At 43.3% G+C, this 27,544-nt stretch overlaps 12 protein-coding genes across 12 annotated transcripts; 11 read left to right on the forward strand and 1 right to left on the reverse strand.

The window, feature by feature from the left end:
* Positions 1-100: 100 nt before the first annotated feature.
* LSM04_004615 (uncharacterized protein) lies at positions 101-1,954 on the forward strand (the record flags this gene model as incomplete). The annotated part of the gene is made up of 1 exon (XM_067337433.1): positions 101-1,954. One exon carries the CDS (start codon positions 101-103, stop codon positions 1,952-1,954), a length of 1,854 nt encoding a protein of 617 aa, XP_067193533.1.
* Positions 1,955-2,440: 486 nt separating this feature from the next.
* Positions 2,441-5,506, forward strand: LSM04_004034 (Peptidase M16; the record flags this gene model as incomplete). The annotated part of the gene is made up of 1 exon (XM_067337434.1): positions 2,441-5,506. The coding sequence occupies one exon, from the start codon at positions 2,441-2,443 to the stop codon at positions 5,504-5,506; it is 3,066 nt and encodes a 1,021-aa protein (XP_067193524.1).
* Positions 5,507-5,819: 313 nt separating this feature from the next.
* Positions 5,820-7,034, forward strand: LSM04_007702 (EF-hand domain; the record flags this gene model as incomplete). Its single annotated transcript, XM_067337435.1, has 1 exon — positions 5,820-7,034. The coding sequence occupies one exon, from the start codon at positions 5,820-5,822 to the stop codon at positions 7,032-7,034; it is 1,215 nt and encodes a 404-aa protein (XP_067193595.1).
* A 309-nt stretch (positions 7,035-7,343) lies between these two features.
* On the forward strand, positions 7,344-13,598 carry LSM04_002845 (Sec7 domain; the record flags this gene model as incomplete). Its single annotated transcript, XM_067337436.1, has 1 exon — positions 7,344-13,598. The coding sequence occupies one exon, from the start codon at positions 7,344-7,346 to the stop codon at positions 13,596-13,598; it is 6,255 nt and encodes a 2,084-aa protein (XP_067193503.1).
* A 399-nt stretch (positions 13,599-13,997) lies between these two features.
* On the forward strand, positions 13,998-15,596 carry LSM04_007018 (uncharacterized protein; the record flags this gene model as incomplete). The annotated part of the gene is made up of 1 exon (XM_067337437.1): positions 13,998-15,596. One exon carries the CDS (start codon positions 13,998-14,000, stop codon positions 15,594-15,596), a length of 1,599 nt encoding a protein of 532 aa, XP_067193578.1.
* Positions 15,597-15,961: 365 nt separating this feature from the next.
* LSM04_007705 (Transmembrane protein DUF1751) lies at positions 15,962-16,906 on the forward strand (the record flags this gene model as incomplete). The annotated part of the gene is made up of 1 exon (XM_067337438.1): positions 15,962-16,906. The coding sequence occupies one exon, from the start codon at positions 15,962-15,964 to the stop codon at positions 16,904-16,906; it is 945 nt and encodes a 314-aa protein (XP_067193597.1).
* A 351-nt stretch (positions 16,907-17,257) lies between these two features.
* LSM04_005198 (uncharacterized protein) lies at positions 17,258-18,871 on the forward strand (the record flags this gene model as incomplete). The annotated part of the gene is made up of 2 exons (XM_067337439.1): positions 17,258-17,471; positions 17,523-18,871. 2 exons carry the CDS (start codon positions 17,258-17,260, stop codon positions 18,869-18,871), a joined length of 1,563 nt encoding a protein of 520 aa, XP_067193544.1.
* Positions 18,872-18,893: 22 nt separating this feature from the next.
* LSM04_007308 (Formin) lies at positions 18,894-19,364 on the forward strand (the record flags this gene model as incomplete). Its single annotated transcript, XM_067337441.1, has 1 exon — positions 18,894-19,364. One exon carries the CDS (start codon positions 18,894-18,896, stop codon positions 19,362-19,364), a length of 471 nt encoding a protein of 156 aa, XP_067193582.1.
* A 21-nt stretch (positions 19,365-19,385) lies between these two features.
* LSM04_007931 (Formin) lies at positions 19,386-20,105 on the forward strand (the record flags this gene model as incomplete). The annotated part of the gene is made up of 1 exon (XM_067337442.1): positions 19,386-20,105. One exon carries the CDS (start codon positions 19,386-19,388, stop codon positions 20,103-20,105), a length of 720 nt encoding a protein of 239 aa, XP_067193600.1.
* A 374-nt stretch (positions 20,106-20,479) lies between these two features.
* On the forward strand, positions 20,480-21,991 carry LSM04_000344 (Tapt1 family; the record flags this gene model as incomplete). Its single annotated transcript, XM_067337443.1, has 1 exon — positions 20,480-21,991. One exon carries the CDS (start codon positions 20,480-20,482, stop codon positions 21,989-21,991), a length of 1,512 nt encoding a protein of 503 aa, XP_067193455.1.
* Positions 21,992-22,751: 760 nt separating this feature from the next.
* On the reverse strand, positions 22,752-23,256 carry LSM04_000721 (uncharacterized protein; the record flags this gene model as incomplete). Its single annotated transcript, XM_067337444.1, has 2 exons — positions 22,752-23,054; positions 23,125-23,256. 2 exons carry the CDS (start codon positions 23,254-23,256, stop codon positions 22,752-22,754), a joined length of 435 nt encoding a protein of 144 aa, XP_067193459.1.
* Positions 23,257-25,040: 1,784 nt separating this feature from the next.
* Positions 25,041-27,323, forward strand: LSM04_001236 (Protein kinase domain; the record flags this gene model as incomplete). The annotated part of the gene is made up of 2 exons (XM_067337445.1): positions 25,041-25,683; positions 25,753-27,323. 2 exons carry the CDS (start codon positions 25,041-25,043, stop codon positions 27,321-27,323), a joined length of 2,214 nt encoding a protein of 737 aa, XP_067193472.1.
* Positions 27,324-27,544: the final 221 nt, after the last annotated feature.

The raw sequence follows: 27,544 nt of genomic DNA on the forward strand, positions 1-27,544 counted from the left end.
GTTTTTTTGTTGTTGTTGTTTTTTGCTCTTTTTTGCAATAATTACTGCTTGTTTTCTAGCTGATAGCAAGGATATATTTTTAAAAAAAAAAGATATTATTATGAAAGTAATATCGGTGTTCCTACTTTTTCTTTCCTTGGGGTGTTCCCTTGTTCAGGGTTCTAACTTGTACCCATCTTGTGAGGGAAAAGAAGTGCAGGGCTCTGCTGGGGCAGGTGGTGAAGTGACCATTCATGAGATACCGAGTACGGTGAGAAATCTAACGCTTACCTGTCTTGTGTATGAGGTTACCAGCCTAACAGGTGGACTGAACCGAGATGGGTGGGACCCGTGCAGTGTGCCGCACCAGACAGAGTATTTGCACCGCCTTGTTATACGAGCCAAGAAAGAAAACAAGAATACAGGTAATTCTGTTGTGACTGACTATGATGTAAAGGATATGGCGGGAGGGTCCCTTGGTGATATTTCTATTCGTCTCCCAGATGCTGGCAAATTTTCCCTGGTATTCATGAATAAAGGCAATAATGCAAGATGCACACTACAAATTAGGGCAATTATCAGTTATTTGCAGAGCGCAAAAGAAGCTCAAAGTACCCATTTACCTGTAGTGGTTTCAGTAATACCTCGAACTGTTTACATCAGGCGAACATCAACCACAAAATTTATTTTACGTTACCCTAAAGGTGCAGATGTGCATAAGGCTAGAAGGGATATTGTGACACTTAAAAGTTTGGATAAGGAGTGTGCGGACAACATTTCTGAAGGAAGTGATATGCGTCTTCCTTCATCGAAATCAGAATTTAATTCCTTTGAAGATCCCTCCACTCTTGGGGAGCGTGATTACTTTTTTGACAGACCCGAGACGTACCGTGTCTGTTATCGAGCGAGGGGCGACACATTGAGCACAGAGTTGGCTGTCGTTCGCGTCTTCGATGGCAATCCCTCCTATTACCAGATAATAGATGGCCAAGACAAGGATGGTCGAGTGCTGGTTGGCGTGAAAACAACAATCAAATTCCACGGTTTCGACCTCGACACCCGGCCGGAGGGGGACCGGGCGAAGTTCGTGTGGGACAGCGAGGACTGCGCCACGGCGAGCCCCGCCGGCGGAGTCCCGGAGGACACCGATCTCGGCCCCGCCGACGACTACGGCCCCGCCACGACGTACACGCTCTGGACGTGGGTGCTGCGGCAGGGCGGCGCCTTCAAGATTTGTTACAAGCGCCGCCACGGCCTCTGGACGGAGGTGCCGAGCGTCACGGACTTGGGCTACAACACAGCACCCACAGCCGCCCCAGGCAGTGCGAACAACTCCGTCATCCCACAGCCCACAGACCCTGTGACAAAGAAAGGGTGTCCTATGGCGCCAGAGAATACACGCGAAAACCCCTGGGTCTCCTATGAGGCTATAAGGCTGACACTGAATACCACAAGGTTGCCAGCTGATTTCCTCAAAAGGGTCAGTCAGACGTTTTGTATTCCACGTGCAGCACTCGCCGTAACACACATCACACACAATATGGAAAGACGTCAAGTGGTGTATATTTCCATCCTTTGTGAGGACCTTGGGGAAGCACGTCCATGTGACACATTGGAACGGCAAAATTACATTCTCTCCCTTGGAAAAGCGAATTCCTCTATATTAACGGACCTCTCTATCGTTTCAGTAAAAGGAATTAACTCCCTCTTTGCATTTGGAGATGACCCTCTTTTCGTAAAAGGCGATAGAGACCATACTCTCGTGATTTCGCTTACATGTCTTACCGTGGTATTGGTGACAGCAATGACAGTTTTTGGTGTACTAAAATATCGTGAAAACCGACAGTATTTTGTTCAATTTGGCACTGATGACGATGACGTTGCAGATATGTATGAAACCAGTGTTCCCGTTGGCAGAGGTGGTTCTACGGGTCGTAGCGCCATCAAAAACTCTGTGATTGAGGTAGAGGACTGAGTGAGCTACATGTGGCCACTGAAAAAAAAGTCGTAGGAGGAAAACGAAGAAATTATTTCTATGTGAGGTAATAAATGCAAGACAACGGACGAATTTTGAGTTCCCATGCTTTTTTTCTTTTTTTTTTTTTGTTGTTGTTGTTTCTTTTCCTTTTTGAAAAGATAACGAAAAGTCAGATATGTTGAGTTTGAGAGAAATCCACAAATTAGGAAATACAATGACACGCGCGAGTGATTCCTGTTTTTTTTTTTTGTTTCGGAAAATTTTTTTATTACTGCGAGTGCTTATTATTGTTATTATTATTATTATTGCAATTTTTCAATCATCTTATTACTTGGTTTCGCAATTGTTTGGTTTGCCACAATAGACGGGTTTTTTTTTTTTTTTTATGAGACCTATGACACTGATTAAGGATCAATGGTTGTAACTCCCCACTACTTTTTTTTCTTGGTTTAGAGGTATTACGTTATATAAGAGGAAGAGTACATGATTCGCCGTGGCCTATTACATCGTTTTGCAGCGAAAAGTACAGATGTTTCAGTCAGAAGGAGATCATTAATTAATTTTGAAAATACGCATGGTTTTTTACATAAAGCTACTCGTCGTATTGATGAATTAAATCTTGTTGCCTATGAATGGCAGCATAAACTTACTGGAGCAATGTACTACCATATTGATACGGATGATCGAAACAATACATTTTGCATTGGGTTTCGAACACCAGCTGAAAATAGCAAAGGAACAACACACGTTTTAGAACATACTGTATTATGTGGTAGTAAAAAATACCCTGTACGAGACCCTTTTACTATGATGTTACGAAGATCTTTAAGTAATTTTATGAATGCTATGACCGGTAACGATTATACTCTGTATCCCTTTGCAACAACGAATACGCAGGATTTTTGCAACTTACTTGACGTTTATCTTGATGCCGTCTTTCATCCTTTGTTACGTGAGGGAGACTTTAAGCAGGAAGGACATCGCGTTGAGGTTGAAACCGATGCAGCGGTGGGGAAACGACTGGTGTTTAATGGCGTTGTGTTCAATGAAATGCGTGGAGTGGTGTCAGAGCCATCGCAGCACTACGCACATTCACTAATGAAAGTAATGCTTCCTGGGACACACTATGAACATATTTCGGGCGGATTTCCACCAGATGTGTTGAAACTAACGTACGAAGAGCTTGTGGGGTTTCACAAGAAACATTATCACCCTAGCAATAGCATCACCTTTACGTATGGTGATCAACACCCAGAGAAATGGATGAAAACTCTTAATGAGTATTTTTCTTCTTTTTCTCGAAGTGAGGCTGTAACAGTCCCTTTTCTGCACCCTGAAAATCGTTTTAAGCAACTTAAGAAGTTTTCATTGGAAGGTCCATTAAATCCTATGGGAAATCCACAACGCCAGAAGCGTGTCTCTGTTTCATTTGGAGTTCAAGAAGAAGACAATATGCTAGAAGATATGGTTGAATTAAGCGTATTGGATTCGCTACTTTCAAGTGGTCCAAGTTCACCACTGCATAAGGCGCTTATTGAATCACAAATTGGTAGTCGTTATGCGCCAATGCGGGGGTACTCAAGCTTTCTTTCTTCTCCTTTTATTTCATATGGTGTAGAAGGTGTGGATGAGAATCGTCCTAATTCAGAGGATGAGGTCTTGAACGCCGTTATCTCAACCCTACAAAGTGTGGAGAAGGAAGGTTTTGATCAGCGAAGAGTACAATCTGTTATTTTTCAGGAAGAATTACATCAACGTCATCGTGCTGCCGAGTATGGAGTGAATTTGTGTACAGGTTTATGTATGATGGGGTTGTGTCGTGCACGAAATAATCCACTTGATTTTATTGATTGGCTCCCACATTTGCGAAGATTGGGAGAGCAACAAGCAAAGACACTTCTTCCACGTATTTCCAAAAATCTTACCAATAATCCTCACAGAGCATTAGTATCTGTATCTGCAAAGAAGGAATATCTGGATTCTCTGCGTGACACGTTAACTCAAATGGAAGAGAAATTGAATAAGGATGCTTCTGACGACAAAAAGGAAGAAATTGAAAAAGAAACAGCAAAATGGTTAGAACGTATTCGGGCACCACAAAATGATGATATTCTTCCCACATTAACTGTCAAAGATATCCCCCGTGAATCATTCCAAGAACCTTCCCCTCAGCTGGTGAAATTAAACGATAGTAACTCTTTGTATACGATTGCATGTCCAACAAATGGACTAGTATATGTTCACGGTCTAGCACCGTTCAATTCATCATTAATTACATCTATTCTAGGTTGTGCACGTGAATCTTTTATAGATGTCCCCTTGTGGAATTCACTTTTGGGTAATCTGGGTGCAGGTAAATATTCATACAAGGAACTTTCTATCGCGACGGATTTAGTTTGTGGGGGTTTTACCTTTTCTCCTCAGCTTAATCAGTCGTATCTTCAAAGATCAGACTATATCGTTGGTACAGCCTATGGTTTCTTTACAACTAAAGAAAGGTTGCAGGAAGCTTTGAACCTCTTTAAAGTAACACTTCTTGAGCCACAAACTTCACCTGAGAATGAGGAAGTCCGTTCTCGCGCACTTTCCCTTGTAAAGGCACGTTGTTCTGGAGTTATCCAGCGAATACAGCGTAATGGGAACCGAGTCGCCACGACTCTAGCGGTTTCACACTTAACTCAATGTGGTGCTGTAAGGGAAGAGTGGTCTGGTCTGGCGCAATCAACGCATGCATCTATTTTGCTTGAAAAACTACAGAGTTCTGATGAGGCACTTGTACGTGAAACCATTACTGAGATTCTTAAATCCTATGAGATCTTTGCAAATTCATTGGCGTCAAACATTCGTCGTGGTATCCTTTGGGCAACTTGTGAAGAAGCCCATCGTGTTGAAGTGGAAACCATGTTAACAGAATTCCTATGCGAATTTCCAGATACCTCTTCTACCGTAGAGACTTCAACACGTCTCTCATTTGCATCGAACAAACGAAACTCTGGCTTGCTGCAGCTTAGAAAGCCATTACCCATTGACACTTCCTACGCTGGTATCGCTGTTGCAAACAAGTTGGACTGGGTTCATCCACATCAGGCCCCTCTTCGTGTGGCATGTCAACTGCTTAGCAACGATTATCTGCATCGCCGTATACGTGAAGAGGGAGGTGCGTATGGATCTGGTGCAACCGCTACTCTCAATGGGGAGGTAGGCGGCATAACAATGTCAAGCTACCGAGATCCCACGCCAGAGCAAACTGTTTCTGTTTTTAAGGAAGCTTCCAAATGGCTTGGTGATTCTGGAAATATTACGCAAGTGAAAATTGACGAGGCGAAGCTTCGTATGTTTTCCAGTATTGATGCACCTTATTCTGTTGACAGCTATGGCGAGTCCTACTTTCTTCACGATATACAACCAGATCAGAAACAAGCTATGCGGAACGCTATATTAGCTGTTGAACCCAGGGATGTTGCTAACATGGCCCAGTATTTCGATGTGAGTGGAGATGCAGCGGCAGTGGTAGGCGTCTTGTGCCCAGAGGAGGTGACAAAGGAATAGTAAAGGAGAACCGGGTTTATGCCCAAGAGAGAGAAGAGAAAAGTGTGTGTGTGTGTGTGTGTGTGTGTGTGTGTGTGTGTGTGTGTGGCTATCACACCCTTAATCTCTTGTGGGTTTGCGCAGTGAACTTACCTGCATCTATTACCTCTGTTTTCGTTATTATTATTATTATTATTATTATTATTATTAAGCCATTTTTTTTTTTTATTTATTGTGTGTATGTCTCTGGAGGGACATTTCCATTTGATTGATTTCTCTTCTTTTGTTTCCTTGTTTCCATTACTTTCAACTCACAATTCACTCATAGCTTCTCATGCCCTCTCTTCTTCGGGTTCTACGGCTGCCCGTTCGAGTCCCGCTGCGACAGGGTCGTCACCTTCATGACGGGGGGAAATGGTGGCGACAACTATTTACATCTGCTGCATGTCGATGGTATCGTTTCTTTATAATAGCAAAATCCACTTTTATCTTTAGTGCTGCTTGGTGTGCTTTTGCTGCACTTGGAGCCGGTGTTGCGCTCTGTCGTCCGCTTGATACTCCCGATTACCTTATCCCGTACTATTTGCGTGATGTAAGGACGCGCTTCAAGCACTACGCGACTCACCGTAAGGGCAAGGGTGGTCCAAAGTATATGACTGTGGAAGATTTTGTACGTGCCGTACTGGCGTCAAAAAGCAACGAACCCCTAGAACCTGCAGTAGTGGAAGGATTGGAGAAACTTTTCCGTGAAATTGATGCCGACGGTAAGGCATACCTTAGTTTCTCTGAATTTTCCTTTTTAATGATATTATTGACAGCAAAAATGGAAGACGTACGGATGCTCTTCACCATAATGGATAAGGACCGCGTTGGTGCAATTAACCTTCACGAATTTGCGGGGGTTTTACGAGGTCTTGGGTGTGACCCAGTAGAGTCAGAGGTGTTAACACGTGGTTATAGGAATGGTATTATGAAACAACTATTTGGTGAGAATGGAGAGGGTCGCTGTTCATATAAAGAAATTGCAGAAACTATTGACAATCTCAACGAAGAGGTGTGGAAGGCTGAATTTCGTCAATTTGACACTGATCGTAATGATAAGATAACTGCTGAGCAGTTTGGGCAGCTCATTGCCAACCAAATGATTGGGAGTCATTTGCCATTTTATATCGTTGAAAACATACGAAAGATGCGTGGTAGTGGGGAAACCATGACACTTGATCTATGGATCAGTTTTCACCGTGTCATGCAGCACGCGGATGCAATAACAGAAGCAGTAGAACTTTTCTCCTCCTCTGGGCTTCCCTTGCGGAAGAATGACTTCAACCGTGCAGTAAAGGCCGTTGGTCTTCCACCACTGGAAAATGTTGAGTTGGATCTTGTCATGGCCTTGTTTGATCGTAATGGTGATGGTGTCTTGCAGTTTGATGAGTTTTTATCCGTAATGAAGCAGAAAATAACGTACCATTATAGTAACTGTAACGTGAGGGAGAAAAAAAGTCTCCCTCTACGCCTTATAGAATGTGTAGATGAGGTCCTGCAGCAGTGAAAGTATTACCCCCTTTTATATTTCCTCTTTTTCGTTTCATATTTGTAGTTTTTTTTTTTTTTTGCTTGTTTGCTGTTTCCACTGCTATTGTTGATGATGGCATATTTCCTTGTTTAAATGGTCTTATATATATGTCTGTGTTTTAATGTATTTTCCTTTGATTTGTCCATCAGGTATTTGTTTCTCTATTTATTATTTATTTATTTACTTCCTTATTTGGCTATTTCCATTCTACTCTGTGTGTGTGTCTGTTTGCACAAGTGATATACACTTAAGTCACGTATTAGCAGGTAGCTAGATACCTTGGTAATGCAGGGGGTTGCGCAAAAGCCTGCGGCCGATTTGGAGAATCGTGCTGCATTTTTGGTTCAACTCCGCGCGCTCTTACTTCAGGCGCGCAACATTCTTGGCGGAAATCAAAAGGGCAAACTGAAGGAGATCCAGTCCAGTCTGGAGGAATGGGTAAAGGAGGTGGGAGAGGTAGGGGCACCGCGGCCATCCATTTGCACACCACCTTGCGGTACCCCAATGACACTATCAACAAGTCCGGAGCAAGAACAACAACAAAAACAACAAACGGATTTAGTAGAAACGGATGGGGAACTCGATAGTAATAATAGCAACAACACCAAAAGTTCCGCTAATCCTTTGCGGGCGTCAGGATCGGTAACAGCCATTCCAACTGCCTCATCACCTCGTGCGGATGAACTCTCCTCCTTTACAGTTGACATGTTGCGTGAGGGAAGCACCACAACGATTAGCGGATCGCAGAATGGTGTTGCTTCGTTAGCAAGCTATTTTGAAACTCGAAATTTAGAGGACTTTGCAGAGTTTCTTCGTATGTTTTTTTCTAGTGGTATTCAGGAAACCGTAAAGTTGCGTAATGTAGGACGCAATGCAGCTCGTCTCGCTATTGTGCGCTGTTTTTCTATAATTACAAATGCACTACAACAAGTAGTACGTGAAATATACACAGATACACGTGAGACTGATGGGACTGATAGGAAGAGTAACAGTGGAGAAAACCGTATTACACGCTTTTCATTATTTGTTCGTCTTTCACGTGACATTAGGGTATCCACCAATGCTATTTTGAAATTTCTTGATCTTCTTACAGCTCACTCGGATCATTTTTCCACACGTTTTGGGGCACAGGTATGCGTTGACATATTGAAACAACTGCGACAATGCCTCGTTCTATTTGAGCAAAGATTTCTACGAGAGGAGATGCGTCATTTTCGTGTGGTAGGAGGTTCTTCTACGAATCACAGTTCTATTGCAGAAACGGTAAATACAAAGTCTCTTGCACGGCAACGAATGGAGGAGCTGCGGGTGAATTTGGGACCAGCGTTGCTTACCAGCATTGAAGGACTCTTGGAACTTGTTCGCCCTGCTGTACGTTGCTTGGTCTCTGTTGCCGCGCTAAAAGAGACTGTCGGATCACAGGAGGAACGAAATCTTAAAGGAGACGTTTGTGCAAATCTTTTTGGTTTAGCACAATGGGTGCCAACCACCGCGCGATCGAAGCGACGGAAACGGCAGGCATTACAGGAAGATGCGGCTGGACATGAAAAAGAGTTAGACTCCACCCAGGATCGAACACCACCGAGTGTCATGTTGCGTTCAGGATCTCTGACAGAGTTTGAGAATGCAACAACTGCAAGTCCACCTTGGTATCAAGTTGTTGCACACTCTGTCATGGATTCACTGCTACCTGTGGCATTCTCACCAGAGTATCTTTCATGTATTGCACAACACTGTGGTGACCAGAACAATGGTCAAATTGTGGCCGTGCAAATTTTAAATGACACTGTAAAAAATTTAGCTGATACTGACGTGGAAGAACTGCGGTATGTATTGAGACTCTCCACATGGAGAGAACGTATAGCAGAAGGTGTTCTCAACTGTATTGTTTCACTGCAAACAGGGGTATTGAGGGCTGGATTGGATACTCTTAACCGCATTGTTGTAGGATGTCCTGAGTTCCTGGGCTCTGAAATTGGATTTCTCTACACAAGTGGTGTCTTTGGACTACTGGAATCAGACTGCACACCAGCTGTAATGAGGAGAGAGCTCCTTCAACACGTTGTCAACACTTTCTTTAAGGCTTCAGGTGCCAATGTTCAACCATCTCTGCTCTTGCGGATCTATAATCATTTTGATCTCAATATCCGTTGGCATCAGTTGAATATTGTACAACAGGCAGTCGCAACACTATCAAAGGCAGTACGTTGCGCCTCACCAGAAGAGTTTGCTGACGCCGAAGAGCAAGAGACAGAGAATGAGGATTCGAAAACGTTGAGGAAGTCTTTACCATTTCTCGCACTTCAAGGTCTTTCATTGGCAGTGGAATTACTTACTATGTATATTCCTCCAGAAAAAGATGTAGCCACAAAGAAACTTTTGACAAAATTACCAAATCGAGAGAAAAAGATAGAAGAACAACGTTTGGTCGATGTTATTAACAGTTCTCCCGTAAAGGGTGTGAAAAAATTGTTTAATATTACGGATGAAGAAATGAATTTTGATGAAAGTAGTGAAGCTGCTGAAAAGGATTGGGCACATCAGCATATTCCATCACCGGCTTCTGAAGCAGCAAAAGAGAAAGTACATCAAATAACACAATTTCTCATGGAAACACCATCCTTAAACCCTGAATCAGTTGCAGAATTTCTTTCTTATCCATCAGTTATTACACTACAAGTTTGTCAAACTTTTATGGATGCTTTACCGTTAGCTGGTAAAAACCTCGTAGATGGACTTAGGGAATTGTTTAAAATTGTTCTATTACCTAAAGAAGGTCAACGTATTGAACGTCTCCTCGAGTTTTTCTCTAGTGCATACTATAAGGCAAACTCTGTCGAAGGTGTTGATGTTGAGATGTTCCCATTTGAATCAGAGAATGCATGCTTTATTGTAGGCGTAGCGGTACTTATGCTAAATACCAACCTCTACAATCCACATGCTTCATCATTAAAAATGACGGCCTCTGCATTTCATTCACAGCTTCGAGGTTGTAACGAAGGCAAAGATTTTTCAGAACGTTTTACCCATAATATATTTGATGAAATTAGTTTACATTCACTTAATAGTATAAAGGGGTTTTGGTCGGCTGGAATGAATAGTGGAGCACGGTATGCGACGGTACCACTCTCAGGAAAGATGGACTCTATATTTTTCTCGAGTGAAGAACGTCGTGAGTTGGCATTCGGTGTCGTACGACAGCGACTGGCAAGTGAAACGCAGGAGTTGCTTTGCCGCCACAGCCGACTGGAAGTAGATACAGAGACGAAGCCATTCCCCTTTTGGTGTAGTGTTGCACAAGATTTATTTCTCAGCACATGGCCATCACTCTGCGCCGTGTTTGGTGTGGCCCTGCACGGCTCACAAGTGCCAGAGGAGGCTCTACTGTTGTGTGTACGGGGACTGCGCAGCAGTTTTCTTGTGGCCGCGGCTTTTGGACTTCAGACGGAGTGTGGGGTATCGCAGCATGCGTTGCTACGTATGGCTTCATTTGAACCGGTTCGGGGTTTGTGTAGTGGTTGTGTACTGGAAATAGCGGCTACGATGCATAGTGTTAACTTCTCCGCACGTTTGTGGGTTCCAGTGATAGAATTATTAGTGAACATTCACAGGCAACCGCATCAATTGTTAGTTGAAGCGGAATCAGTATTTGGACGTATGGAGGAATTTACAAGCGCTTCTTCTATTGGAACGAAAGAGTCGGATGAAGTCACAGGGGCCTTTAAAAGTGTGGTACAGGAAATGCTTCATGGTATCACAACTATTATGAAGGACACAAGCATGGATGAATCAACTCTAGCAGCTGTACTATACGTACTGCGGCGTGCACTTGGCTATTCACTCATCTCACACGAAGAGCATCAGGAGACAGTGGTGCGAAATCTTATTAATGTGCGCGATTTCAGTGAAATTGTTATTCCTGTGCTGATCGATGTAGTGGAGGCGGGAAGTGAAAAGGGAGATGAGTACTTGCATGCTGTGATGGAGTTCGTTGTCGATATTCTTACCACCGTTTGGAGTTCTTGCATATGTGATTGGGATTCAAAAGGTTTTTACTCCCAATCCGAAATTGCTGAATGTTTTGTCTTCTTTCAGAGGTGTTACGAGAGGTGTAAAGCGCACCCGGTTGTCCTAATGCATGTATTGCAAGGTATGAAAGAACTCATTTCGCGAACAATGCATGCAGTTGGAAGTACAGGGACTAGTCCAGTTAGTTTGTACTCGGAAATATTATACACCATGGCATTAGTATGGCAACGGGTATTGCAACCTCTTGCACGTACTTTATGTGAAAAAAACAGTGTGGGAACAGAAACATGCAGTCTTGCCATTCACGTGCTTAGAAAGCTTATTGTGCTTTTCTGTGGTGGTGGTAGTGTAACTCTTGATATTCAGTTGCAGAAAAAAGCACGAAATATATTGCTTTTGCTTCTCTCAAACGTGGCCTATATTGGGGGAATGTGTGGCGATGTAGATAGTGCACAGTCATGTTTGGCACAGTTTTCTACCATTTGTACCACAGCGCTGGATGATGGTAGTATAATATCCTCTGATGAGAAAGAAACTTTGTTAAATGAGGATAACGATCCCAAGACGAATAATATTGAGCGTAAAAAACCTGCTTTGTTACTTCGACGTTTCGTTGAAGGTGTTGAAAAACAACCAGATATTCTTGTACTTCACTCTTTAGAACGAATATGTTTGCTGCTGCGCTGTCAAGCACAGCAAACAAGAACAGAAGTTATCACTCTGTTACGTGCACTTGTTATACAGCTTAAATCATCTCAGTTACAACATCTCGCTATACATCTCTCTGATACCGTTTTGGAGGGATCACTTGGACATGCCACACCGGAGCAGGAGTCCCCCATGACAGATCCCGCTCTTCTTAGTTACATACTGTTTGATATTCGGATTCCATATTCAATGCGAAAATGTTCACTCACGTCATTTCGGGCTACATTACCACCAGTAATGAATTTTATGTCCCATGAGTTATTATCAGACGTTTCCCCAGAACACTTGGACTCTCTTGTGTCTTTTGTGATGAAACATTGCATGCTCCCTCTGATTGTTTCACCACGATCTAATTATCAAGTGCGCACAATAGCTGTTCGTTCTCTCATGAAGTGTGCCTCTTTCTCCATTACACGTCAAACGGGTCGAAGTGATAATACAAATAGTCTTTCCTCTCTTAGCGCAATAGCGGAATGTGTGAGTTTCGTTCTCTTTGGCCTCTGCGTTCCTGTACGCCTCATTGTACCAGCAAGTGCAGATCATGTGGGTCAACAGTGGCTTCAAGAAGAAAAGTCAGAAGTAGTAGAGGAGTACAGACAGTCAGCCGCTGATGCTATGCAACTGCTATGTAGTGCAGAAGCATATGAAATAACGGGAAGTCATGGTAGCGCCACAATTTTTGTTGAGGAGGAAACTAGTGTTGCTGCAGATCGGGAAGAATTCTCTCGATCATTAATGGGAACATGGATCTCCCCACACTCTGATGTAGTTACTGACGAACAACTAGTAGAGTATTGCACACTGATGGCTCAACTACTATCACCTCTTCCGAAGATTTTAGAGGGTGCCCCATTTCATTCTCGCAATGGCGACAATGATAGTAATTTTGATACTAATAATAATAATAATAATAATAATAATAATAATAATAATAATAATAATAATAATAATAATAATAATAATAATAGTATTAGTATTAGTATTGATAATAGAAATGGTGATGGTGACGATGGCACGGATGATCAACAACAATGGCAGCAACAGCAGCATCCCGATATTTGGGGACCCCCTTCAGTAGATCTTGAAACCACGGCAGAATTGGTATTAGAGACTGCTGGTACTTTTTTTGCAATTCTCTGGCGGGTAAACCACTTTGTTGAGATAGAGAATTTCGTGGCAAGATCCATACAAAAGGGACGTGATGCACCACCATTGAGCAAAAGTAGTGCCCTTCTCCCACATGCTGCTATTCGCGGAGCCTTAAACGCCTTTCTGGCTCTTGCAATTCGTGAGAGAGTGAATAAACTGCACGGGGTTATGGTTGAAATATTACGAGGTACAGCAATTGTACAGACATCAACCCTAAGTACACGGGAAGCGCAAAGAAATGTTGAAGGTGCAGCCGAAAGTCTCGCTATGCAGCGATTGAGTCCACGGGAACAGCAACACATGCGCAGTTGCAATGTGGGAATGTATCAGGAACTCTCCTCTGTGGTATCGTATTGGATAAAGACCATTATACAACAAACAGACACTGAGAAATCGCAACTCGCTCTCCCACAACGTGAAGTGCTTGAATGTATTGCGAGAAAACCGGATTTCTTCTTGGCTCTCGTGCGACTTCTATCAGTGACAGCCGGAACGGTTATTGTGTCAATTCGCGATTACCTTACCTGGTACATTACCGCAGATCAGCAAGTTTTTGCACGAGAAATGGGAGTCACACTGTCTGAAGAAGATCCGGTGTTGTTGCCGCCACCGCTACCGAACCAGACGAATGGAATCGATGGTACTAATGAGTAAGACCACATATACAGGGACTAAGAGGATGTTCCAATCCGTAACATCAAGTGCCACTTGCTCTTTCTTAAATGCATCTAATGGTATAAGTGCATCTCTCGTCCTCTTGTTGTGCTTTTTTCCCACTTTCTCTTTTATTTTCCCATATTTATCAGATTACCTTTTTTTTTTTTTTTTTGATTCAATCGGTATGTTTTGCTAATTATTGTACGGTATATACATAAGTATTTATATATTTATATTTTTTCTTTTCACTTCTTTTCTGCGCGAATAAGGTGACCAAGTAAGTCATTTTAGTGTAGGTAGCATTGTAATATATATATATATATATATATATATATATATGTTTCTGTGATTGTGTTTACTTTTGTGTATACACAGAGGAAAAGATATACACTGTGAATGCCTTCTACTGCAGTGCGTGTGGCGGTTGCCTTGTCAGGTGGAGTAGATAGCGCAGTAGTAGCACTATTGCTTAAGCGTTGTGCGTCGCAATGGCGCGATGTTGAGGCTCTATGCAGTTTAAACAATCCATTGTCATTGGGTGAGTTGCAGAAAACTCTGGAGCAGCGTCGCTCATGGTCAGATGTACTTCCAACTCCATCTAAGATGATGATAAGAGGTCCTCATGATTTGTCGGCATCTGTTCACTACGTTCCCGTCTTTATGAAGAACTGGGAGGATGCCGTAGAAGTACGTGATGGTCGTCGTGTTTGGTGCGAAATGGCGCAGCAGGACTACAACGATGCCACTGAAGTTGCCCGCTCTATTGGTCTACTGAGCAGCGGAGAGATGATGCCGCTGCATAACTACAGTGCTCGCTATGTAGAAAAATGTTTTGAACCCATGTTGGATGCCTATGCTCGTGGGGCCACACTAAATGTGGATATCTTGTGTAATTCTGAGGTGAAGTTTCATGCTCTTTTAAATACATTGATTGACTCAGATAAAGCGCATTACATTGCTACAGGGCATTATGCTAGAACGGCACTCTTTCAATGTGATGATAATGACAGAGGTAAGGTGCAGGTAATTGCGAGACCATTTTCTGCTGGTCGAGACCTTAATGATCAAACGGTGTTTTTATCACGTCTTTCTACACTGCAGGCTTCTAAGGCGTTGTTTCCATTGGGTCATGTGTTTAAGGAAAAAGCTGATGTACGCGCTGTAGCAGCTTACTTTGGGTTGACAGCTGTTTGCAAAAAGAAAACAAGTACTGGGATATGTTTTGTTGGTGAACATTACAAACGTAAATCACATAATGATGGTGATGTTGATAATGACAAAAAGATGCATCCTGGATGTGGTTTCAGTTCATTTCTAGAGGAGTATATTGCCCCTAATAATATAACTCTTGAACGGATAGTGGCGGGAGGGAGCAAAACGAAATTTGTTAATGCTGAAACGGGAAACGAAGTTGAGGCATCAAAACTTCTCTTGTTTGGTGGATCTAATACATCTGTGCTTCCGGCGTACAGTGTAACGCTTGGACAGTTGATCCGTGGTAAGGATAATAGTGGGCGTGTTCTGCGTTACTACGTACAAAATAAAGAATTATTTCCATTACAGGAATGTGATGGAGAAAAAGAAGGTGATTGTCTGCGTTTTTTACGAACTGTATGGCTGGTGGACCGCTGGGATCATCCACTGTTGTACAAGAGCGTGGCAGAGTTGAAGGATGTGGCACTATCACTTCATCCCCGATCTCTTGGGCAACATGGAGAAGAAATTCGTCTTCGTTGTCTCTGTTGTGCACGCCATCAGGAACCACTTCGTCAGGCCACTCTTTGTTTTGCACTGCGTGATGTGCATGAGGCGAATGACTGCATTCGTGTTAGTTATGCGACTGTGGTGTTCGATGCACCTGTACGAGCTCTGACAACTGGACAAGCACTTGTGGCGTACTGGCCGCTTAACACGTGTGCTGTGGATGGAGCTGCATCTTTGTTCGTGCTCGCGAGTGGTTGGATCACAGAAACTACAGGGAACCCTGTCGTTTGAGAAGAATCACTTTTTCTTTTGTGTTTAGAACCTTCGTTGCCTCTTTTGTTATCCATTTGAAGAGAGGAGGGTCAGTGAGCATATATATAATAAATAAATATTTATTTATTTTCTGGTTTATTGCTCTGGTGGATTTTTCGTTTTTCTCACCGTACGTTTTTTTTCCCCCTCGTGTGCATGCACTATTCCTGGGTTTGAGGGGTTGCTATTTCAGCGCTGTGTTTTCATTTAATTTCCCTTTTTGCTTTTTTTTTTTTTTTGCTCTATTGTATTGGGGTTGACTTTCTTGAATGATTTGAAATTTCCGTATTTGGTGGTTTAGTTATAAAAGGAAGTAGAAAAAAGAAGAAAGAAAGAGGAAGTGCATGGCAAGTAGTGGTAGTAATAGTGCTAGTGCTAGCAAGATCATTGCGCTGGCGCTCTGTGTGACGGCGGTGCTTAGCATTTGGTCAACGGTGGTGCCACGTGTGTTTGGACTTATTCCCGCACACACATTCTCTGTTCATAGCTATCCGTGGAATATTGTCAGTTACGTCTTTGTGGAGCCTAACATCATTCTCTGTTCATGCAGCGTTGTGTTCATGTTGACAATTGGCGCGGCGGTGGAGGCCACTCTGGGCACATCGACGTTCATGCAATTAGCATTTGTCACAACCCTCGCCACCTCGGTTAGTCTACTCGTGTTAAGTGCTGTATTATATCAATTGGGATTCTTGTGGTTTCTGCAGTGTTACTGCGGTATCTGGCCGCTCGCCGCTGCTCTTCTTGTGCCGTGGGTCGCGATTGCACCAACGGCGAGTGTGCATGCGCAGTTTTTTTCCACGCAAGTGCAGCGGCGGCATGTGCCGACCATTGTTCTCGCCATGGCTCTTGTCATTGACGTGGTATTTCGTAGAAGACAGAAAATTAGTGATGAACATGTGGATAGTGAAACTATATTTCCAGGCAGTGTGTGCATTCCCGCCTTTTTGGGTCTTTGCAGCGCATGGATGCTCCAGCGGCTCTTCCACGCAAAGAACCCAATTGCGTTTCACGTGCTGCTGCACCCCATCTGCTCAAAGTGTCTCACTTACTTTGCGGCTAACAACGGGTCGCGGCAGGAGAGTGAACGCGGCAACACAGCCTCCGTGGAGGACGCGGTGACTATTCCAGTACTGCGCAGTGCCGCTAATGTGACACTCCTGCCGGGATCTACGCAGGAGGACGCGGAACGGCATCGATCTATTGCACTGGCAGCACTCAATTCACGTTTGCAGGAGGCACTTCCAGAAAGCTACGACGATGCGAAAAAGCAACACAGTGTGGTTTGAGTAGAATGGTGTTTTTGTTTTTTTTTTTTTTTTTGTTGTTTCCCGTTATTTCTTTCTTTCTGTGTTGCTGATCATTATTTGAAACCGTGATAAGGAAGAGGTAACATGGAGAAGTTGTATTATTGTTACTGTTGTTTTTCTTGTGCTTTCTATTGCTGTTTATTATTGTTGTTATTGTTGTTTTTCTTATGTTCTCCATAGCTGTTATTATTATTGTTATTGTTATTTAAATCGTGATGGCTGTTGCCCCCACATTGTCATTTCTCTCATTTCCGTTTCTTTAGACTTTCTTCTCTATCACTTTCTGTAGACTATGGGAATTATAGCGAACAAAGCCGCTGCGGAGTGTTGATGGCCGCTGCCGATATTGTTTCCCGCACGCCGTTGGGCAGCACTTCAGTTCGCGACGCTATTGAGATATTATTGCATGAGGACAATCAAGGGCAGCGAAAACGCATGTTGGTGCTTGAACTGAATACCCTCCTGCAGGGCACGGAGTTCGCTGAGCAGTTTCTCGAGGAGGACGGGTTGAATGTTCTGCTGCATCAAATTCGAACGGCGAGCGGTAATTTGCAGGCGGCGATGCTCGGCGCTCGGCGCAATCTTCTCGTCTAAGTGAATGCCGTCGAGCAAATCGCCGATTCGCCGGAACTCGTGGAGCGGATTTACGGTTTGTTGGTCTCGCCCCCAGACGGCACCGCCGTACCGCTGAACATTGCCAAACCAACACTCGAAACACTTCTTGTGCTCTGCGGAACGCTGGAGAGTGAACACAAGTTAATTAACCGCGCGGCGAAGAAATGTGTGGGTGTTGGTGTGTTGCCATACGCCCCGCTGGTGCCACTGTTAAGCAGTGATGACCTCCTCGCCACACACAGCACACTGCTCTTTATGAATATTCTGCTAAAGAAGAAGAAGGTGTCGGAGGTAAAGGCGAAGAAGCTACTTTTCCGCTGGAAAGAGTGTGGTGTGGTGCCATTGCTAAAACGACTCACTGTCATTGAAGACGTGGATCTGATGAAACAACTCTCAAGTTTTCAACGATTATCCAATCTTACTATCCCACGTAGCAGGGAGGAGGCAAGTAAGTATCGCATGCAGTACGAAGAGGCAAAACACAGATGTGACGCTGCTATGGAAACACTTCACGTATTTCAGCAGCAACAAGCAAATGTACGAATGTTAAGGCAAGAGTTAGAGCGTGTACATGAGACACTGCGGGAGATGAGTCTTCTTATGCCAACGGCTTCTGTGAATTATCACCCAGCAAGACGGTTTCGCGCGGGTGGTGGTCTGCAGATGGATACACTGGCCTCTAAGAAGGTGGAACCAATTGATATGGATAACGCCCAGCATGATATCACCGCCGCACGAATGACACTCGTGCAGAAGTTTATCACCGCTGAAAATATACAAAGGACTGTGACAAAACTCGTTGGTGTTACTGGAGCCGCAGCACAGGGTGTTCACGCACACAGAAAGGATGCTAACGGTATGAACAGCGATGATGAGTTAGTCGCCCCTCCCTCTGATGATGATGATGGGAATAATATCAATGGTAGCGATAATGATGATATGATGCCACCGCCCAGTGATGAAAGAGACGCACCGCCACCGGAGGACGGCGAGGAGGAAGAGGATTACAACAACAATAATAGCATCAATATCAATATCAATAGTAATAGTAATAACAATACCACTACTACTACTACTACTACTACTACTACTAATAATAATAATAATAATAATAATAATAATAATAATAATAATAATAATAATAATAATATAAAGGGGAGTCATGGCACTGCCGCTAACAAAGCCGCACAACCACAACAACCATCATCATTATCATCACGACAGCCGTCTGCATTATCATCGCCACCACCAGCGCCACCGCCACCGCCAAGAAAGCACCAGTGTCAGCACCCACAAAAACAACACCAACAGCACCGTCTCAGATCTTAAGGGACCTGCTCCAACAAAGCGAATGAAAACTCTTCATTGGGAGAAATTGCCATTTTCTGATGGTGAGGATTCCGTCTGGTCTCTCGTAAATAAGGGTAAAACGTGTAACAACACCTTCAACTATGCCAAGTTTGAGCAGCTCTTCTCTCAGAAGGAAGTTGAGGTGAAACCATCAGCCCCAGCCAAGCCACAAAAAGTTCTCCTCTTGCGTGAAGGGGTACATCGAAATCTCTCTATTGTACTACACAAACTTCCGAGTATCCCCAATGTACAACATGCCCTACTTGAGTTGGATGCGAATGTTCTTCCATGCGAGGTGTTAACGGCTATGCTCACACAGGTCCCTAAAGACGAGGTACGCACAGCCTTCTTTAAAAATGCAGGGAAAAAGGCAGAAGAGGAGTATGAGCCACAAGAAAAATACATGGCTATGATGATTACTATACCTGAATTTAAAAGAAGTATCTCGCCGTGGCTTTTTTCAATGGAATGAGAAGAGAGTCGACAGGATGTCATGAAACCAATGCACCGCATGCAAGAGTGTATAGGGGCTGTATTGAACAGTAAATATTTACCGTACTGTCTCGGGTTATTGCTTGGATTTAGTAATATGATGAACTACGGTGATGCACGAAGAGGCAACGCTGGCGCAGTGGATTTAACCCTCCTTGGAAAATTGGAGTTAACAAAAGATAATAGAGGAAAAATGTCACTCTTTGCGTATCTTGTCAATACTGTGGAGACGCACCTACTTGATGCGCTAAATATTGTTGATGAAATGAAGCCCATATTGACGGCGAATATCATGCATGTCAGCTGGACAGATATTGAGTCTGCTATTCAAGAAGCCGAGAAGGCAGTGCAGGTGTTTAACAATAAATGTATGTTCGTTAAGAAAAAATTGGTGGAACTTGGCACAGATGCGGAAGACCCATTTATTCCATTTTCTGTGGGGTTTACCATGCGAGTCGGGGCAGAATTAAAGGAACTGAAAGAACATTTTAATAAACTCGATCAGACGCGAACAAAGTTCTTGAAATACTTTGGTATAAAAGATGCGAAGAAAAAACCAGAAGATGTTTTTGCTGAACTTGTGCCATTTATTGAACGAGTGCGGGGAGCTCTGCAGGACGTGGCGAAGGAAGAAAGACGCAAAACAAAGAAGGGTCGGAAGTTAGGTGATGGACAGTTCGTACACGTAGTGGAAAAGCTACAAGAACAGGTAGTGGTTTAAAGAGTGACAAGATGGTGTTCTTCTGCCCTTTTTTTTATGTTTCTTTAGTTATCGATTATTTTTTTCTTTTTTACAATGTTATCTATTTATTTATTTATTTATTTATTTATTTATTTATTTATTTATTCCCAAATATATCTCTCTTCAGTGGGGAGTATCAAGATGGTGAGAAGTTTTTTTTGTTTTTTTTTTATTCTTTTGTTTTGCTAATGTTATTGTTATTGTTGTTGTTGTTCTTTTTTTTTGCCAACCCTCTACTGTTATTTTCTCCTTTCCTCTTTTCCCTTGATTTGTGTTTCTTGTTTGTGATTCATTTTCATTTTATTTTTTTCTTTGTAATGAATGTAATATTTCTAGAGAAAGGGAGTGGTAAGATGAGGGAACAATTAGTGCGTGATTTGTTTGGTACAACACAAGAGGAGCGTGCGGGCCAAACTGCAGACGACGATGATAATTCATCCAATAGTACAAGGGACATGCGCTTTAAGGAGATGCTGCAGCACTTCTTGCGTATGCCAGAGATGCTTGTAGATATCGAGTTCTACTTTGCTGTTACAATGCTTAGCTTGACAGAGAACATTCTCTCACTCTTGTTACTTCCACTTAAATGTCTGGTGGCGTTCTCCCGCTTTGAGCGGCGGGATGCGGTGGCGCTGGTGCTCATTATCTTTGGAATTCTCACCTACGGCTCTCTCTCTCTGTACACAACGCAATTGTACGCCTATCTCTATCACGTAGTGCGGCGCACATCCTTTATAAAACTTGTGATGGTGTTCAACATTCTTGAGGTCGCCGACAGACTTCTCTCTGCTCTCTCGCAGGAGGCTATTGAAGTATTGACAGTTTGTGTACAGGGATGGGGCCGGGGCAGCACGGCGTATTATAAGAAGAGTAGTGTGATGGTGCAACGTTCTCTGTGGTTGCCGTTTGGTAGTGCTCTGGTTTCGGCGGTGTGTGTCGCAGCACATGCCGTGACGCTGCTCTTATCGGTAGTAACACTTAACGTCGCGGTGAATGCGGAGGGTCATTTGTTACTGGCATTGATGATAAGTAACAACTTTAGTGAGGTGAAGGGGGTGGCGTATAAGAAACATAATAGGGAGTCTCTCTTGCAGGTGGCGGCCGCAGACGCTATTGAGCGGTTAAAGTTTTTTTTATTTGTTCTTGTTATGGTTATACAACACATGCATGAACGATTTGATGTTCTTGATATTGCGGATACCTTACTCATTCTAATAGCAGAAGTGTTCATTGATTATGTAAAACACCTCTTTGTGGCAAAATTCAACGGTATCTCCCTTGGCGTCTATCGCTGCTATTCCCAATTGGCGCTAGTTGATATGGCTTCAGAGACTGTACTCTGGCGACTTGAAGGGATTCAAGTACAGTGTGTGGATGATCCCTTAACAGACACAGACGACGTGCGAGGACTTCTCTCACCAAGTGCTGGTTTCTTTCCAAAGTATGTAAAACGTACTGGTTTTATTCCAGTCCCATATGTGGCATTACTGCTTTGGAGTATTTACCCATTTGCCAGTCTCTTACTAGCACGCGCTCCATTACTTTTTGTACTAACCATTGCCGCAATCGTTTTTTTGAAGGTTCTTGTTTCGGAGTTTATTCGTGGTATTGCCTCACGCTTTGTTGTACGTTCACTTATTGCGGTGAATCCACGCAAACACCGCACGAATAGCGGCGGTACTAACGCCGTTTCGGATTTGCCATTTGGTGTTTCCCCGCTTGGCACACCCTCTCTCACACCACAAGAGCCACCTCCATTAAATGTGGGCAGTGAATCCGTCGTGACATTACAACTCTCGTCGTTTCTCTGTTCACTTCTCAAACTCGACCCGTTTGACCTGCAAGCAGGCAAATCAAAAAAATAACGTTTTTCCTCGAATATATATATATATATATATATATGTACGTGTGCGTGTGTGTGTGTGTTTGTTTGTTAATACCTGTTTGCTTGTGTTACGACAGAATCTGAATCTGTCGGTGTGTGGGTGGTGGTGGTGGTGGTGTTATTCTGTTTCTTATTCCATCGCCCTTCCCCATCATTGTCTTTGTTTTCTTAGGCATGCTTCCGGATGGATTCTTGACTGTTTTTACTTATTGACCCTTGTGGATGACTTTTAAAGCCTCTTTTGTATGAAATGTAAGGAATAAAGATGAAGGATACCTGACATTCCAAGGAACTCGTTTTTGAAAGACCTTTTTGATGAAAAGAGACTATGCGTGAACCGATTTCTAAGAATAATCATGATGATGATGATGTTTTAACTCTCGGCAGTATCTATATATATATAGATATGTGTGTGTGCTTTCCTCTGATGTAGCTGCTATTATCTGAACAAACATTTTCTTTACTTATTTCTTTTTTCTTTTGTAATTCAGAAGCCAAGCTACTTTAAAAACTGCAATTTACGCCAGCCTGTGAAGGTTAAAAAGAAGATATATAGGAAATACTACAGCAGCTACAAGACAAGCAAACAGCTAAGAAAAAAAAAAACACGCAAAGGTAATTTTTACTTTCCGTATTCACTTCTATTCACATCTGTTTACCCATTGCGTTAGCCACCAATACACCGGCAAACACAACAACAACAGGCAAGAAAGAAAAAAGAAAATAAATCTTTGCATATTTCATAAATCATGGGGCAACAAGTTTCTGAGATCCAACACACACTTCCCCTCGGTATCTGCGGCCTTGATCAGTGGCAATGGTCCGGTTCGGCCGGAGCGGTGTGGGAATGCTGGAAGCTCGCGCCGTGCTGCGGTGCGCCGGACCTTCTTGGTGTTATTTGCTGCCTTTTCCACTGGACGCTTCTCAGCCCGTGCTCCATGTGCAAACTGTACGCCAGCAGTCTGGACGACCCGTGTGCGCTCTGGCCGCATTGTTTCTGTATTCTCTGTTTTCCGTTCGGGCGTCTCTTCACCCGATACAATCTGCGCAAGAAGAATGGAACAACCGGCAATATCGTTGGCGACTGCTGCTGCGCCTGCCTGTGCCTCTCACCCTGTGCGTGCTGCCAGGAGATGCGCAGTGTTGATCCGGGGGCATGGCGAATTGTGCCGGAGATTCCTTCCATTGCCGTAATCGTGCCGGGAGTACGCTTCCTGCGGTAGAGAGCAAGACCGATACCGTCATTTCCTGCACTGTTGACTTTTATTTTATGTATTTTTTTCTTGTTTATGGCAAAAGAAAGAGATGGAAGGGGGAAAAAGTGAGAACTCCATTTGTATCAGATAGACGTGTACACGGACTTAATGAGAGTTGTCTCTCTCTGGGTGTGTGACTCACCTCTGTTTTTATTTGTTGTTTTTGTTCCCATTCTTCCCAAATGTCTTATATTTTATTTTATGTTGGATGAACGATCCTATATTCTCAGAAGCAAGAAAAAGAAAACAGGAGAAAACAGTAAAATATTGGGATTTTATAATAACAGGTCAAAGGAAAAAAATAGAAAGAGGATGAAAGCAAATGTAATTTGAATGATCTCTTGTACCCACAGAAACACAAACACAAACACACTGACATATGTATATATATGTACATATATACATCCGTATATGCATGTATGTGTATATTTTAAAGGTCAAACGCGCAAGAAAAAAAAAGGAACGAAAAGAAAAGGCCAAAAAGGAGCGGAACTGTGTATATACGGCAAAAAAGGTGACACCTGATGGTGAAGAGGAGTGATTTTTTTAGGACTAAGACAGCATCAGCTGTGAAATGCCTGTGAAACAATGATAATAGGAAGGGAGTAAATGAGTAACAATACCATATTTTGATAGTTTTGTTTTTTTCCTATTACACCTGCCTCAGTACCACTATATGTGTGAATAAAAAACCCAATGCATTTTTTTCCTTTTGTAGAGGTAACAGCAAAAAAGTAAAAGAAAGGAGAACCAAAAAGGGCCATCTGTAGAGAAACCAAGTAAAAAAAGGAAGGGAAGGAAGGAAGAGAAAAATAAAAATAATGGCAAATTTATAGAGGGAACAGAGCTCAAGTGTTAATGTTTGTTGACCAGGTTATCCTTCAACGAAAATGGATTTGAAGCGAAGGAGATAATCAAACCTGTGAAGAATTGAGCTTCTGTAGAATAGAGGCGAGATGAAATGTTTTTCCATACTTTTAATTTCTATTTTTGACGATGGTCATTTAATCAATTCCCCCTCTTCTTTTTTTTTAATGTGTATTTCTTAATATCCTGCCTTCTTTCTTTTATTTTGCAGCACACTTTTCTTGGACATGGTTTACTTGTGATTGTGTTATCCTGTATTTGGTTTTTTCCTTACACCAGGTGTATTGCTGCGCTGTGAACGGTTTCTGTGTTTTTTTTTTCTTGTTTTTTTTGTTGTTGTTCTGAAGTGTATTGAGATGCAGCGTTTTCTTTTTTTTTTATTCGGTTTCGTCTTAAACCGTTTTTTCCGTTATTCTTACTACTATCCTCCGTTTCCTTTGGCTGAAGTAACCTCCTCTTGTGATTCACAGGATCATCGTTCTTACACTTTCGACTGTAGTACCAATGCCGATATAACGAATACTACCACAACCTCTTCCTGTTTTGTGCACTGGTATATACGTATATATGTATATATATATGTGTGTTTGTGTGTATGTGCCTTTTATTTCTATCTTTATGAGTATGTTTTCATATTTATTTTTACATCTCTTTTGGGGGGGCTTGTTGCCCCTCACTGCGATCTCAATGTGGGTATATTTCATTTTTTATTCTCTTTTATTTTATTTTTTCGGTTCTTTTGCCTATTTTGACTCACAAATAAAAAGGGAATCATTGCTGCTGGTGCTGCTGTTTTCCATCCGACAACACGTATACGTGTGCCTACACAAAACAGGAATAGACATTCATCATTTTTGTACATACACTTACCCCTATTCCACAGTATACAGTATACAGTTAGGCACTATGCAGATCTCGCAAAGTTTACCAGCAAATATTGGCAACTCCACTTCAGAAAGGCGGTCAAGTGAGAAAACGCCGCCAACATTGCAGTTAAGTATGCTCGTCGACAACAGAGAGATGGAAAGATCCGCGAAGGATCACCGTATGGCCCGAACGCCCAATCACTTTGGGAGTACAGTACTCATAAGTGAGGAGCGTGTGAAGAATAATAGCTTTGGTGGTGGAATACCGTTGAGAGAGAAAAAGCGGCCACCGTCACTCTTCACTACGCCATTTCCCTCATTAACACCAACACAACAACACACACCTGTAGGATGGATGAGCAGATCCTCATCGCAGAATCAACAACCACCGCAACAACAGGCACAACAACAACAGCGCACACCTAGGTCTATACCCATTGGAAGTGTTATGGGTCCCCAACGCATTGGAGAGTGTTCTATCCCACAACTAACGCCATCACTGCGGAAATCAACAGATGGTCTTAGCAATACATTAAACTCATCGACACAGCGGACTTCAGCTCCTGGCGCCAGACCGCCCTTATTATCCTTATCGGAGGATCATCACATGTTGATTGCAGGTCCTTTCCGCGTTTCACGCAATGGCTGCCTTACCATGCAAAATCACCTACTGATTAATAATAGTAATAATAATAATAATAATAATAATAATAGTATTGATGTTGCTGAACCCAAGTCTAGCTCTGCCGTAGAGGAAGAAGGGGAAGAGGAGGCGGTGGTGGGAGGCTCACACACAACGTCTGCGAAGAAATTACTGTTACTGCCAGATAAAATGTTAGTGCCGGTGGAGCCAGCAGCCAACAACTCCTTCACACTTCTCTCCACCAGCATGGATACACCATACAGCCCCATCACATACTCCCTCGATGCCCACTCCAGCACCACCCGTCGCAGTCAGCAACTAGCACAACACCTCCAACCATCCCAATTCCAGGCACGCTCCTCCTCCGCCTTCAGTCACTCGGAGTGTGGGAGTCTTGCACTGCCGTCCGCACAGGGCACTCCAGACACTGCCGCGAGTTTACTGCCGTACATGGAACTGCCACCGTCGTGTCGCCTCTCAGCCCCGCTCCCGCCCACCGCCCTGCGGTATTCGGATATACAAATCATGCCAGGACGTGTGGGTGAAGGGGCATCGGCGGTGGTGTTTGAGGCCGTACACATTCCCACCGGACGGCGGCTGGCGGTCAAGCGCATTGATCTCAGCCCGTTCTTTGCACAATGGCCCCCGGAAGCACACTCACATACACCACAGGCCTACTCAAGTCAACACCTGCAACAACTGCAGCTTATCGTGGTGAGGGAACTCCAGGCACTGCATATGGCATATTGCAGCCCTTTTATGGTGAAACTCTACAACGCCTTTTTCTCTGAGGAGAACATGGCACTAGATCTTGTCATGGAGTACATGCACTACGGTAGCTTGGATCATCTTCAGAAGATCCTCCACCAGCCATTTAGTAATCTCGATCATTACGATGAAGCAACAACAACGACAACAACAGGAAAAGAAAAAGGAGGAGGAGGCGTTGAGAATGATAGCAACGCGAAAAGGTATGTGGGTGTGCCGGAACGACTGGTGGCAGTAGTAGGGGAACAATTGCTACGCGGAGTTCAACACATGCACGATTGCGGATTTATTCACAGAGACATCAAACCCGGAAATGTTCTTATTAATGATAAAGGTATAGTAAAACTTACTGATTTTGGCCTTTCCCAGAAGTGTGGATCCTTAGATGATACCCGTGCTAGTTTTAGTCAAACAGCGTTGCCCCACTCTCAACACAAACAACAACAAAGGTATATTTCTACACCATTAGATGCTGATTCTTGTGTACAAGCGCCACCATTTGATCAGTCCATAATCTCACTGACAAGTTCCTCTGAGGATTTACAATGCTCTGGTACAAACAAATACATGAGCCCAGAACGACAGCGCGGAAAAGCACATGGTGCCCCAAGTGACATATGGGCAGTAGGGATGACCCTTGCAGAGTTTTCTGTTGGTGAATATCCTGTTGACTTCACGAATTGTATAGATGCCTTTGATCTTGTCTCCCGTATAGAAGCCCCATTGGATCTACGAAAGTACCCAAGGCCGTCTCCGCTGAGTGAGGAGTTCATTGATTTCATTCGTATCAGTATGCTGCCTGAGCCACGTGAGCGTCCGACGGCACGTGAACTGCTAGAGCACCCTTTCTTCCGACAGTGGGAGACGCCCTTCTCAATCGAAGATTATCTGCGTGAGCATACCTCACTGTGAGTAACACAATACCAGAAGTGAGAGTGAAATAGAACCGAAAGAAAGAAAAGGTAAAATAACCCAAAAACTCCCTGGGTTGTGGTATTCCCTTTACTCTGTTTGACCCTTTTCGGAGAATAAGAGAGAGGTAAAGAAAGAAAAAGGAAGTGAGAACGAAAGAAAAGGAAAATGTGGGGTGGAAGGCGTTCTTTTGGAAATTCTTTTTTTTGCCCCCAATGTTG

Source organism: Trypanosoma melophagium (genome assembly GCF_022059095.1).
Source record: "Trypanosoma melophagium isolate St. Kilda chromosome Unknown ctg16segment0, whole genome shotgun sequence".
Classification (NCBI taxonomy): domain Eukaryota; phylum Euglenozoa; class Kinetoplastea; order Trypanosomatida; family Trypanosomatidae; genus Trypanosoma; species Trypanosoma melophagium.